General features: G+C 52.2%; 1 protein-coding gene across 5 annotated transcripts in view; it reads left to right on the top strand.

Annotated features, from left to right (window-relative positions):
- PHACTR3 (phosphatase and actin regulator 3) overlaps nt 1-13,229 on the top strand; it is a 272,059-nt gene that overhangs the window by 172,239 nt on the left and 86,591 nt on the right. For all 5 annotated transcript variants that reach the window (XM_004090051.2, XM_030825450.1, XM_003277518.2 and 2 more), the window contains exon 4: nt 6,971-7,153. In XM_004090051.2, the coding sequence (XP_004090099.1) occupies nt 6,971-7,153 (183 nt within the window). The remainder of the gene's footprint in view (nt 1-6,970; nt 7,154-13,229) is intronic.

The following is a 13,229-nucleotide window of genomic DNA, read 5'->3' as shown; positions in this document are numbered from 1 at the left end:
ATTCACATTTCAGTCCTCCATTTGGGCAAATTATTTTTAATTCCACTATTACCTACTCCCACTACCACCATGTAGGAAGCATTCAGGACATGCTGGGGCTGGGTGGGATATTCTGCACGCCCTGTCTCATTGGTCTTCCCAGCATCCCTGAGGAGGGGGGCAGTGGTTATCCCATTTGCAGATGACGAGTGTGAGGATCTGGGTGGTGACTGCCCCAAGTCATTGCAGCCTGAAAGCAGAGACACAGAACAAATCCTGATCTCTTGGTCTCTGGTCTAGAGAGTTTAATCTCAGTGGTGTCTACATAATATCTTTGTTTCCATCTTTCAGAAAGGCCAGTTATTATCACTCATGCAATTAACTGAACAGAGTTCTTTAACTCCCAAGTCTTTCTCTTAGTGATGGATTCCTGGAGGTGTGAGGCCCAGGACTTGGATGCTGACACTAGCCCTTGGTGCTTTCCGGTTCCCTGAGAGGCTAAATCCTGGTTAGGAGGTTTCACAAAACCTCACTGCCTCTGGAAGACTCTCTGGAGCTGGACCAAGCTCTGGCCTCCTGATTTAAAGAATCTGGCCATGCATGGCCTATTTCCTGAGGCTTGCATGAATATATTGAATTCCTCTCTCCACGCTTCAGCCTTAAAATATTACTAGTGTCTTTGTAATTTGGCCCAAATGTCAGGAATTAGGAAGGAAGCTCATGAAATAAACGAATCCAGATTTTATGCAGCCGGGCCTGTCAGCACACAAACCCGATTGTGGGTCCAAGCCTTTGTCATCATTCCCTTTCTTTAGACTTGAAGAGTGAAGTATTTTGATGATGCTATTTTTAGGGGAAATCTACATGGGAAATTGCTTAATAGTGATAATAAAAACTTACATGTGTGAGGAAAGCTTGGTGTCAAGTCCCGTGGCACTCAGATGTTTAACGCTGTGTTGTGACACTCAGATTTGGCGGAATGCAGTTGCTGAGCTAGAAATCTGGAGGATTTTACTTGGGATGGGACAAAAAAGTGCCAAACTCCGGCATTTTGAATATGTTGCCAACAAGCATGACTTTGGAGCTTAGGGAAGGAGAAAGGAAGATGAAAACAATGTTAAGGCCTTTTCTCATCTATTCTATAAAAAAATTACTTTTGTTGAGTGAAGAGTAAGTATATAGATTTGATTCCTCTCAAAAATGAAGCTATAGCTTGAATAATTAAAGGGGAAAACTTCTAGGAGCATTGGCTTTTTTCCACTCTGAATTTTTGCAAGATGATTTCGTCTGATGAGATCAGAACAGAGGCTGGAGACGAATGCTTGGCCACGGCCAGGCTACAGCGTGGCTCTCACCCTGCTGCCGTGGGAGCCTGGTCTCTGGCTTCCGTGCCTCCGACGGTGACATCACACACCCACAGGCTTACAGAATCACTTTAGATCAGGGTCGGCAAACCTTTTCTGGAGAGGGTCAGATAGTGCATATTTTAGGGGGCCATGCAGTCTCTGTTGCAACCACTTGTCTCTGCTTTTGTAGCACAAAGGCAGCCGGAGACAAAACATGCATGAGAGGGCATGGCTGTGTCCCAAGAAAAATTTATTTATGGCCACTGGCCTTTGACTTTTATATAATTTTCATGTGCCACAAACCATTATTTTTCTTTTGATTTTTCTTTTGTCAACCATTTAAAGATGTCAAATCCAGGTGGGGGTTGACCCCCACGTTGTGGATTGCTCCCCACATTGTGGTCTGCTTATCTCTATCTTCCATACTCTTTCTCTTGCTAAATGATTATGGACCAGGCACTAGAGTGGCCTGAAACACAGTCTCTTTCCTTGAGGGAAAATGTGCTCCTAAATTGATGCCATGGCATTTTATTGAGGGCCCACTATGTGTCAGGGTCTGTGCGAGCTGCTGAAGACACAGGTGAGCAAAATACTGTTCTGAACGCACATCCAGTGGGGCCATTAGGTAATCCCACAAAGAGCCGGCAACTCACGACCACGGTGAGTGCAGTGAAGGACGCAGCACCCTAAGGTCATGAGACAGGACCTGACCTGGTCCTCGGGGGCCGGGAGATGTTTGAGTCAGGTCCAAAGGTGGGCAGGAGGACCCAGGCAGGTTCTCAGAGTTTGTTGGATATTAGGATCACCTGGAGAGCTTTCATAACCCTCCACCGCTCAGGCAGCAGTTAAATTAGATGCGCTGGGCGTGGGACCCAGGCAGCAGTGCTTCCTCATCCTCCACAGCTGATTCCAACTTTGATGCAGGAAGGTTGAAAAGCCAAGAGACGGAGGGAAGCGGGGAGTGACTTCCAGCCCACAGGAGCAGCAAGCGCAAGTTCCCCGCGGTGGAAGGGACCTTGAGATGGTGGGTTGGCCTGGAGGAAAGGAGGCAGGAGGAAGGAGGAAGGAGGAAGCAGGAAAGGGAGAGGGGCTTGGGTCAAGACGCCTCCCATCTTCCCTGCCCACACACCGGCTGGGGTGGCAGAGGCATGACCACGCTGCTGGGGGAGCCTGGGGCGGCCACAGTGCTCGTGGGTGGGGTCTGCCAGGAGCCCCAGTGTCTCTGCAGGGAAATATCAGGGACGGGGCAGCAGGGGTTGCTCTGGGAGGGGACTTGGACTTGCTTTTCACAGTCGACTCTTCTGTGCTGCTTGAATCCTTTACTGTGTGCCACCTGTCATCAACCTGTAATCAATGTGCTGTAATAACAGGATCCACGCAGATGCTTGGCCACAGGCTCCCGGCTAAATCCTTCCCTGCACCGCAGTTTCCGTCCTGCACTAGCTTCAGAAATGTCTTTTCTCACTGGGTCGACCTGAGGTCAGACCCTGTCTGTCCCTAATCCTCCTGGTGCTGGGTCACCAGGTCCTCTTGCAGGATGACTGGAATTGTTGGCGGTGGCGGTGCACCTGCCCTCTCCGGCTCAGGGGAGGACCAGGCGTGAGGGCTGTTGCTCTGGGGTAGGCACGCGGTGCCGCCGCCTCTGCTGTGGATGGGAGGACTCGCCAGGGTGAGGAGCAGAGGGGCTTTCCTGGCTTTGGGGTTGAGGAACCGGCTTCAGCCACCGCCTTCCACTGCTGGCTGGGACGAACCTGCAGCCGGAGGCGCCCTCCTGTGGCCGGCCAGGCTCATGAGCCTCCCTGCAAGGTGGACGGGACTTGACGCAGGACAGGCCCTGTGAGGCTGCGGGAGTGGATTGTCAGGGACTCCGGAGCCTCATTTGAGCCCCCTCGAAACTCACATTTGAACTTCCTTGGCCAGGACAAACCCCGGGATTGCCCTCTGCCCTGCACACGCGCACATATGCACACACACGTACACACACATTGGACACCCTGGAGCTTGCCCTGAAGCAGGTGGGCAGCCTGGTGGAGTGAGCTGGACTCTGGGCAGGGCCAGCAGAAGAGAGCCCGCCAGCTCCCGGGGGTTAGGCAGCACCCAGGGCATGAGTTTGCTCCCCCTGGGGTGTTATTTTATGATCGATGGTCTGCTTTATGAACCACTCTGACCCCATACCCTCCTGTTTCTGTGACTCTAGTCATCAGCTTGGACCTAGGAAGGACCCTGCTGGTGGCATTATTACATTACTAGATGTGTGCAGTGGCCAGTTGTGCCCTGGGGAGGGCAGAGGGGACCCCTCTTCTGTCTTCAGTGCTCCTTCCACCCTCGTCTCAGATATCCATGACTAAGCGAGGCCAGACCAAATCTCTGGTACAAGGGGTCCCCTTCCCCAGTCCCCTTGCCCTGGTCCCCAGCCCACGTTTCTCTGTGCTGGACACTGTTTATGTTCTGAATGACTTTCCTCCATCTCCCTGTATGCGTTGACTTGGCATTTTCTTAAATAATTTAAGGAATTTCCTACCCCGTCATTGGGTATAAAAGAAGAGAGTTTATTACTCTGTGCTGTGTTCAGTGACCTGAGATTGACTAGGCATTCTTTCCTCAGGGAATTGGACAGTGACAAATCAAGTCTGTCTGGTTTCCATGTGGTAGGAACGCTGGGGGACACATGTCTGCACGTGTGCACACACATGCACGTGCACATATGTGCACCCACCTGTGCTTGCACTATGCACATGTGCCATGACACACGTGTGTGCCTGCATGTGCATCTATGAGTGTGCATGTCTGCAGCACGTTCCCTCTCACTGTGGCTGCTCAGGCGCACTGCTCTGCGCTCCCCTCTGCAGCCCTCAGAAGGAGAGTGGCCGGGGCGGGGCGGCGGGGGGGAGGCTGACCTTCCAGCGAGAGGAGCAGGGCCTGGGTTCCCACCACCCCCCCAACCCCTCCCCAACCAGCGTTTCTTAGCAACAGCCCTGCCACCAGGGCTATTTTGGGAACTGAAACTTTTCACTGAACATGATTATGAGCTGGAGCTCTGACCACAGCCCAGAGAAGTCCTGCAAGGGCTGCTAAGCTGCAGAAGCAGGGGAAGGTTCAAAGACTGTGGAGGGGCGTGGGGCTTTTGTGAGTCTGGAGACCTCTGGGCCTTCCAGGTTCAATGTTCTGGCCTTTTTCTAGTGGGAGTTGTGATGATTTTGATGATGATGATGGGGGCATCCCTACTATTAACAGCAGTGACAGTCATGGCAGCAAAAGACCTGTGCATTCTAAGGTCTGGTGTCCATAACTGCAAGTGGTAGGTGGCAGCCTTGCCTGTCACATAGGGTAGGTGTGAAGCTCAAGCTGGCAGAGCCCTGTGCTCCCCCCACGCCAGCTCTCACATTCCCTGTGTGTTGCCAGGGACCGGGTAAGCTGTGCTGTCACAGTTGCACGTCAAATGCGAGTAAGTCAGTCACGAGAAGGGGCTGGTTTCAGTGTTCAGCTTTGTGACCTCTAATTTTGTCTACTCGGTGAGCTGTCTTGGCTTGTATCTGGGTTGGTGGGCTGTTATAGCCAAGGGTCAAATCTGGCTCGGGACCTGTTTTTATGTGGTCTTTGAGCTAAGAATACTTTTTAGATAGAAAAGACTTTCATAAAAATTAAAAACAAAATCAAGGAAGAGTTGCAGCACGGGGGATACAGCACGTGGCCCACAGAGCCCGGCACATTCGCCATCTGCGCCTTATGGGAAGAGCCTGCCAGCCTCGCCTGGACCTCTGGGCAACTGACGCGGCTGCATGGATGAGATCGTCCAGCCCCAAATCTCCAGACTTCTGGCGTGGCTGACCTTTTCATTCTCCCCGGAGGAGACATGTGCAGCAGAGGGAATATGATCAGCAGTGATGACAAGCTCAAATCTCTTCCAGGATCCCAGGCAGGAAATGGGTCTGGCACGAGTCCTGGGTGTGGTGAGAACTCTGGAGGGAGAAATGGTTCTGTCCTAAGCCTGCTGTTAGCAGATGGGCCCAAAGGTGCAGACCAAGGGGCCAGATCACTCTTGTCACCCTCCTCTTCTCGTTGTCAGAAACCATCACCAACAACATGACAGAAAGCACATGTGAAGTGCATACCTTATGCCAGACACATTCCATACCTTAGCTTCGTTAATTCTCACAATGTTGCCACAAAGCAAGCAGAAATATTATCCCCATTTTATAGATAAGGAAATTGAGATCCAGAGGAAGTTGCTATTTGGGACGCATGATGGGGTGACTGTATACCGTTTGTCCAAACAGGACACTTTTAGGAGTGAAAGGGACACTGTTGAAGGACACAGGGATGGCAGGTAGGAATCAGGACTGACCAGGGCTTATGGACCCTGACCCTGAAGTAAATGTTTCCTCCTCCTTCCACTGCCAGGATGGGAGGTGTGTGGAAGGAGGTCAGCGTAGGCTAGCATCCCCAAACGGCCACCTCGTGGCTGTGTCGACATGTGCAGGTCACACTGCCCTCTGCACTGGGCCTCCAGGAACCGCTGTAGGGATTGAGAGGAGTCCTGCAGGGCCATGTGGAGGCTTTGTGCGTGGGGCTGTAACGTGCATCTCAGTGATGTGACTGCGACTTGCTGGCCGAGGGCCCTGCCATCCTACAGTTGGGTAACTGGGCCATTTATTTTGCTCTCCAAGTGCTGAGCCCCTCACCATTAAGGTGCAAACCCAGGGATGGCAAGTGAAGGGCCAGACCCTCAGAGGCTGCAGCAGCCGAGCTTCAAGAGAGAGAAAGCACCAGGTCCTTCCTTGTGCCCTGCCAGTGCCTCCCCTTCTGGGAAGGCTGCCTGTCAGACCTGGGGCCCCCGGCTCTGTGTTCCCTCCATCCGTGAGTGTGCCCCGTTCCTGGGCTCACGGTGCCATGTGTGGTCATCTGCGTGGCTTCCTCAGAGTGTGAGACCCCTGGGGGCAAGGACTGTATCTTATTAACCTCCACCTTGCCAGGGTCTATTACAGTGCCAGACACGTAGCCGGTGATCAATAAACGCCTGTCTAATGCCTGGCTGAGGGTCAAATGGTGGGTGCAGAGGTGAGTTGGTTCTCTGCAGCCATGACAACCCCTGCATCTCAGAGACCTACAGCAATCACCGTTTGTTGTCCCCTGTCTGGGTTGGCCTATGATCTGCCCCATGGGTCTGTGACTCCAGCCAGCTGCTGGGCATGTCTTCAGGGCAAAGGTCCAGGGAAACAGGAGGGACAAGCAGGGATGTGCAAGCACTTCTCATGCCACTGCTGCATCATACCCACTGTGTCCCATCGACCAAAGCAAGCCCCAGGGCAGAGACCGGGGTCAGAGTGGGGCCACTGCAAAGGTGCATGGCAGTGGGTGTGGACGTGGCTCGGGGCACTGTGCAGTCTCCCACAGGTGTCGGAGGAAGAGTGCACATAGGGAGTGGGGTGCAAGAGCAGAAACCAGGCTAGGGTGTGCTGAGGTGCCCAGGGCTCCCCTGGAAAGTCCGGACTTGGAGAGAGACTCCTAGGGTGTGTGGTGAGGGGGAGAGAGGTGGGGGACCACCGAGAGCCCAGAATGGATACTTCTCAGAAAGACTCTTGGGATGACGGAAGGGATGAAGGAAGGGAGGCGCAGGCCCAGCTGACAGCTACATTTCCTTGTAGATGCTGAAAGCAAAACTTGTAACCCCGATGGAGGACCCCGATCTGTACAGAGTGAACCACCCACTCCCAAGTCGGAGATGCTGACTTCAGAAGATGCCCAGCCCGGAAGCCCCTTGGCCACTGGGACGGACCAGGTCTCCCTGGACAAGCCACTGTCCTCAGCCGCCCACTTGGATGATGCAGGTACTGGCTGGAGACCACGCGAAGTTGAGCTTCTCCTAGAATGGCCATACGTCCCCACTGATGTCCTCAGCTATAGCTTAGGCAACAGCCCTCGTAGAACATTGTTCTCAAGAGAGCTGGGCCCGTGCTCTAAGCGCTGCCATGCTGTGCTGCCTGGCTGGGTTGAAGTGTTTGCTGGGGCACTTGTCTCTACTGTCTTTTTCCAAGTCTGGCACAGCCGATAAGTGAAGGTACTTAACAATGTTCCTCTCCCTCGCACACCTACCCGCCTCCCAGGGCGTCTTTGTGTTTCTCTGCGAACTTCTAGGCAGGAAAGTGCTCTCTGGAGGAGCAAGTGCCCAGTGGGGGGATTTTAGTGACTCTAAAAGGGGTAGGACGTAGGGTTGAGGGACTTTTCTGTGGCCGAAATCCTGCCACAGGGGGCCTCTTGGCCTAAGAGATGCTTAAGTCCCTGCATGTGTGCATGCCTGGGAGCTGGTAGGTGCTGATGCAGGCTCAGCGTGCTGCAACCTCTGCGGCGCTCTTCCGCCGCTTCTTGAGGGGAGTTGGGCTTGGGGCCTTGCTCCAGGCCTCAGTTTCCCTCTGTTAAATGGGAAAAGTAATGGACCTACATCAGGGTCGTTTGGAGGGTGGGAGGAACTCAGCACACTGTCTGCCGTGTCCATGACTATTATCAAAGGCAGTAGGGGCTTTGCGTAGTGGTGGTTGTTTTTATTTTAATTGAATAGACCAGGGCACTTCCCAAGGATAGGGGAGAAGGGAGGAAGGATAGAGGGGAGGAAAGCAGGAACTGGCCACAGAAACCTGCAGATGCTTCACCAGCTCCTCCTCCTCCTCCCCCACCTGGCAGAGTGATTCTTCTGGAGCTTCACTGTTGACTTGGAATCCTGATGTTTCGTAAAATTTCAAGCTATAAGCAAGTCTCACACGGTTTGGGGGTGGGAAGGTGAACGCGTCTCTCCGTGAGTGCGGGAGGTTGGAAATCCAGGCCCCAGGACAGCTTGCTGGGCTTCTGCTTCAGAGCGGGTAGACACCTGGTCCTCCGTGCCCGGGACTTCCTTCTACCACACAAGGGTGGCACCACACACTCGCAGGCCGCCAGTCCACAACGCCCCTGCAGCGCTAGCAGGCACCTGCCCAGAGGCATGCTCAGCCCTCCTCGGGGGTGGCTGTGTCTCTCCAGTTTCACTTGGCTTGGAATTTGGGGTCTGAGAGTTGTGACCTCTGGAGGGTCCCAGCTCTCACGCAGAGGCCCCCTCCACACACATAGGTCTCTGTGTGCCCCAGGCATCTGACTTTGGGGCTGGCGTGGTTCTTTTTTTTTTTTTTTTTTTTAGTACTTTAAGTTCTAGGGTACATGTGCACAACATGCAGGTTTGTTACATATGTATACATGCGCCATGTTGGTGTGCTGCACCCATTAACTCGTCATTTACACTAGGTATATCTCCTAATGCTTTCCCTCCCGCTCCCCCCACCAAGCAATGGCAACAAAAGCCAAAATTGACAAATGGAATCTAAACTAAAGAGCTTCTGTGCAGCAAAAGAAACTACCATCAGAGTGAACGGGCAACCTACAGAATGGGAGAAAATTTTTGCCATCTACTCATCTGACAAAGGGCTAATATCCAGATTCTACAAAGAACTCAAACAAATTTATAAGAAAACTCCATCAGAAAGTGGGTGAAGGATATGAACAGACACTTCTCAAAAGAAGACATTTATGCAACCCGCTGGCGTGGTTCTTAAGGCTGAGCAGAGCCTGGCCTTCCTGCCGTGGTGTGGTCCCCGCAGCCCAGCCCTTGTGTGTGGCCTGCGAGCCTCCCCAAGGGAGGCAGGGCTGCTGCTCCCAGCCCCTGCTGGGGCTCACATTGCTCCTTGGCAGTGATTTCTATCGCTCAGCTCAGGGCCTGTGCCTGCTCCCCTCAGCGTCCTCTTCTGACCTCAGACACATACTCTCGCTCTCTCTCCAGATGCTGGGTGTGGGGATGGGTTCCTGAGAGCAGAGTGCGTCTGTTGAGATTACACATTTGTATCAAGGACCCTCTCCTGGGTGAGGCCGGTGGGAGGAGTGGGAATCAGCCAGGCAGAGAGCGAGGTGCAGAGCATCCCAGAAAGGGGATTGACATGCAAAGACGGGGGACAGGAACACACACGTTTTCTGTAAAGGGCCAGAGAGGAAAGAGCATCAGTTCTGCAGGCTGGAGGTGTCTGACGCAGCCACTCACCTCTGCCCTCATAGCACAAAAGCAGCATCGATGGTGAAAGGGTGGGGCTCTTGTCGGTGGAACTTTATTGATTAAAAACAATCCAGGGCCCGGTGAGGTGGGTCACACCTATCATTCTAGCACTTTGGGAAGCCAAGACAGGAGAATCACTTGAACCTAGGAGTTCAAAGTCATCCTGGACAGCATAGCATGACACTGTCTCTACAAAAAAGTTTTGTTTTTTGTTTTTGGTTCTAATTAGCTGAGTGTGTGGGCACACACCTGTAGTCCTAGCTACTCACGAAGCTGAGGCAGAGGATAAGCTGAGCCCAGGAGGTAAAGGCTGCAGCGAGCCGTGATCACACCACTCACTGCACTCCAGTCTGGATGACAGAGCCAGACCCTGTTTCAAAAAAATTTAAGACAAACAGCCCACAGATTGGAGAGAGAGAAGAGGCCTGGCAGATTTTCCCTGAGGGCAGCTGGAACCCCCAGGGATGGAGAGACAATGGGATTTGCCTTGTAGGAAGCGCTCTGCTGGTGACCAGGCAAGACCTGGGGGAGACTGGAGCTGCAGAGGTTCCCCGGGGTCTTGTCTCATTCCCGGCTTCCCCAGGGTGGGTCTTGCGCCCCTGGGGTTTGTGAGATGACTTCTCGTGAGTGGCATGTGGGCTGACAATGAGAAAACATTATTAATGTTTAATTAATAATGAAAATGTTTAAACATTAATAATGAAAATACTTTTCAGTAATTAGGGCAAGTAGTATTGGCTTCTCATTTTGGGCAATGATAGAGATTTGCTTTTTCTTATAAACAGAGATAAAAATGTAAATTCACTTAAAGCAAAATATAGCAAACAAAACTATAGAAAGTACAGAGGAATGTCCAAAATGTCTAAAGCAGGAGCCACAAGTCTGGTTTAAGAAAGACCATTCCATTCCTTAGGGATGCAGCTAGCTTATTAGCAGTTAGTGACATTTGTCATCATGCTGGGGATAACAAGAGGTGACACAAGTGGCTGCCTGCATGCAGGGTGGGGAAGCGTGCTCTGCTAATGACTGCACATTCATTAGCTTACTTAGCCCTGGAAGCAGCCCCCAGAGATCTCACGCCCATGATGAAATGCTGGCACACAAGTAAAATAACTGGTCCAAATAACTGGAAACAGAGGGCAACATCTTTGACATCAGGCCGACCTGGGTTTGAGACACACGGCTGAACTCCTTACTGAGCTGTGGGGCCATGGGCAAGTGACTTAACCTCTCTGATCCTGTTTGACCAACTGTAAAATGAGGATAGTAGTCATACTGACCTCCCAGCGTCACTAAAATTAAATTACGTGATCCCCAGAAAAGGCTTATCTCTATCCTAACCCACACCGAGCCCTTGGAAAGTGTTTGCTGCTGCTACTGTAACCTCACTGTTACTCTCACCGTCATCATTTTCATCTGTTGTCTTCATTGTCAAAAACAACCCTTGGAAAGGGACGCACTAACACACAATATTTAGCTACAGATGCTCCCAGAGAGGCCGTCTCTCTAGTAGCACGTGTGTTTTGGGATGTGGGGCCACCTGCAGTTTGCTGTGGTTGGGACAACCCCGAGGCCTCATCCAGCCCTGCAGGCCTGGGATCCTGCACCAGGGACATCATTCACCTCCACGACACCAGGTCAATGTTCAGAAGCCATGCGCCATGAGCAACATCCCTATAAACAGGGTGTAACTTAACACAGGGACATTAAATGCACTGGTTAAAAATTTCCAAGCCAATGTTTAAAAATCAGGAGTGTTCACAGCAATCCAGATGTGCAGTTTCTTTTCAGTCATCAAAGTTCAGGCCCCCCTGGATCCCTGTTCCCACACAGCCAGGGTTGCTGGAGCTGAACAGAGTCTGTCCCTGTAGATGGGTGTTGGAGTTTGCAACCCCTTCCGTGAAGGTTAAGAGCCTAGTCTTTGGAGCCAACCCCTGTGTTACTGACTTTTAATCTTCTGCTTTGGGCCTCAGTATTTTGTGATAGAAGGAGTTAAAGCCTGAGGCCACTGTGAGGCAACGTGGTCCTAGGTCTCCGGTTTCTACTGCAGAGCTCGGGGGACCAGCTGTTTGATGCTGTGTGTCTGATGCTGTCTGTTCTCTTCCCACATTCTGCACCTCAGCACCCAAGGGAGCTGCCCACGTCTGGGCCCAGTCGCTCTGTGTTGTGGGTAATTCCATGACAGACAGATGTCATCTAATGGCAGACAAAGCCAGATCCTCAAGTGGCAAATGTGTCATGTGAGTGCTGGAACCTGGGCCCTGCTTCTCTCCTTGACCTTGGACAAGTTCAGGGAAACCTCATGGGGGCCCAGAACATGGTGCCCCGTGGGTGATGGTCTACACCTGCAGGAGCCCCTGGGGTCTCTGCGGTGGTGCTCACTGCTGTCCTGAAAGGTCAGCTGCTTTCTCTTAAAAAGCAAACCTCCTATGAGCTTTGCTGGGGGTGGGGGAGAGGGGTCATCAAAAAGCACAGGGGGCTGTCCTGGGTCACTCCTGGCATCCAGATGGCAACATCCAGGACTGGAGTTGCTGCTTCCCCGTGCCCCAACCATGATGAGTGTGGGTGGCAGGGGATACATCTGAATATTGCAAATCTCTCAGGAGGAGGACACTGTCAATGATTTTGACCATTATTTTCCTCGAGCCTTTGGTTTGGTGATTTGGGTTGACTTTGGGCTTTTGTGTTTGGGGCGATTTTGCTTTTCCTGGTTTTGTTTGGATGGTGCTTGATAGGGTTTGGCTGTGTCCCCACCCGAATCTCATCTTGAATTGTAGCTCCCATAATTCCCACATGTTGTGGGAGGGACCTGGTGGGAGATCATTGAATCGTGGGGGCGGTTTCCCCAGTACTGTTCTCATGGTAGTGAATAAGCCTCGTGAGATCTGATGGTTTTATAAGGGAAAACCCCTTTTGCTTCGTTCTCATTCTCTCTTGTCTGCCACCATGTAAGATGTGCCTTTCGCCTTCCGCCATGATTGTGAGGCATCCCCAGCTATATGGAACTATGAGTCCATTACACTTCTTTTTCTTTATGAATTACTCAGTCTCAGGTATGTCTTTATCAGCAGCATGAAAACAGACTAATAAGTGCCATACCAGCAACAGAGCATTCCCTACAAAGCCCAGAAGGATCTGGTGTTTTGACACAAACGGGAACAGAGTCCTCTTCAGTGTTTCTACTATGGGACAGGGGCTGAGTTCTGGCCTTCCCACGAGTGCACAGATTAGAAAGGAGAGTGACACTCAGGGAGCATGTTCGGTGTGTGCTCTATTATCTTATAATAGCCCCATATTTTTGGATGAGAAAACAAAGCCCAGAGAGGTTAAATCACTTTCCCAGGCCATAGAGCATAAAAACAGATCAAACCCAATGGCAGGACTGGGTTTGCTCTTCACCATAACAGTCTGCAGCCTAAACTCTAGAGCCAAACAGGAGACAAACATTTGTTCTGCTTCTGGAATGTTCTGGAATGTGAGTCTAGAACAAGGACTGTCAAACTGCAGGCTGCGGGTCAGATACTGCCCATGTCTGTGTCTGCATGGCCGTGGAGCACTGCTCTAGTGGGCTGGTCCTGGGAGCCAGGAGACCACAGTGAGGTGCCTCCCTCCCTGCGCCCCACTCCTGTCTCACCAGCTGGTGGCTGCCCTTCACCACTGCCTGGGGCCTATGCTGGTCCCAGCTACTCCTGGGGACTGGGCTCTGGGCAACTGCTGGTCACTGAGTGGAGGAACCTCATCTGGGAGTTGGTGAGCCACCCGGCCCACAGCCAGCTGCCCAAGCTGAGACCAAGGATGTGTTGGGTGTACGGGGGTGGAGTACAAATGACCGTGGC

The sequence above is a fragment of the Nomascus leucogenys genome, chromosome 13, assembly GCF_006542625.1.
Source record: "Nomascus leucogenys isolate Asia chromosome 13, Asia_NLE_v1, whole genome shotgun sequence".
Lineage (NCBI taxonomy): Eukaryota > Metazoa > Chordata > Mammalia > Primates > Hylobatidae > Nomascus > Nomascus leucogenys.
Note: the sequence above shows the minus strand (reverse complement) of the source record. Positions and strands in the feature narration are given on the sequence as shown.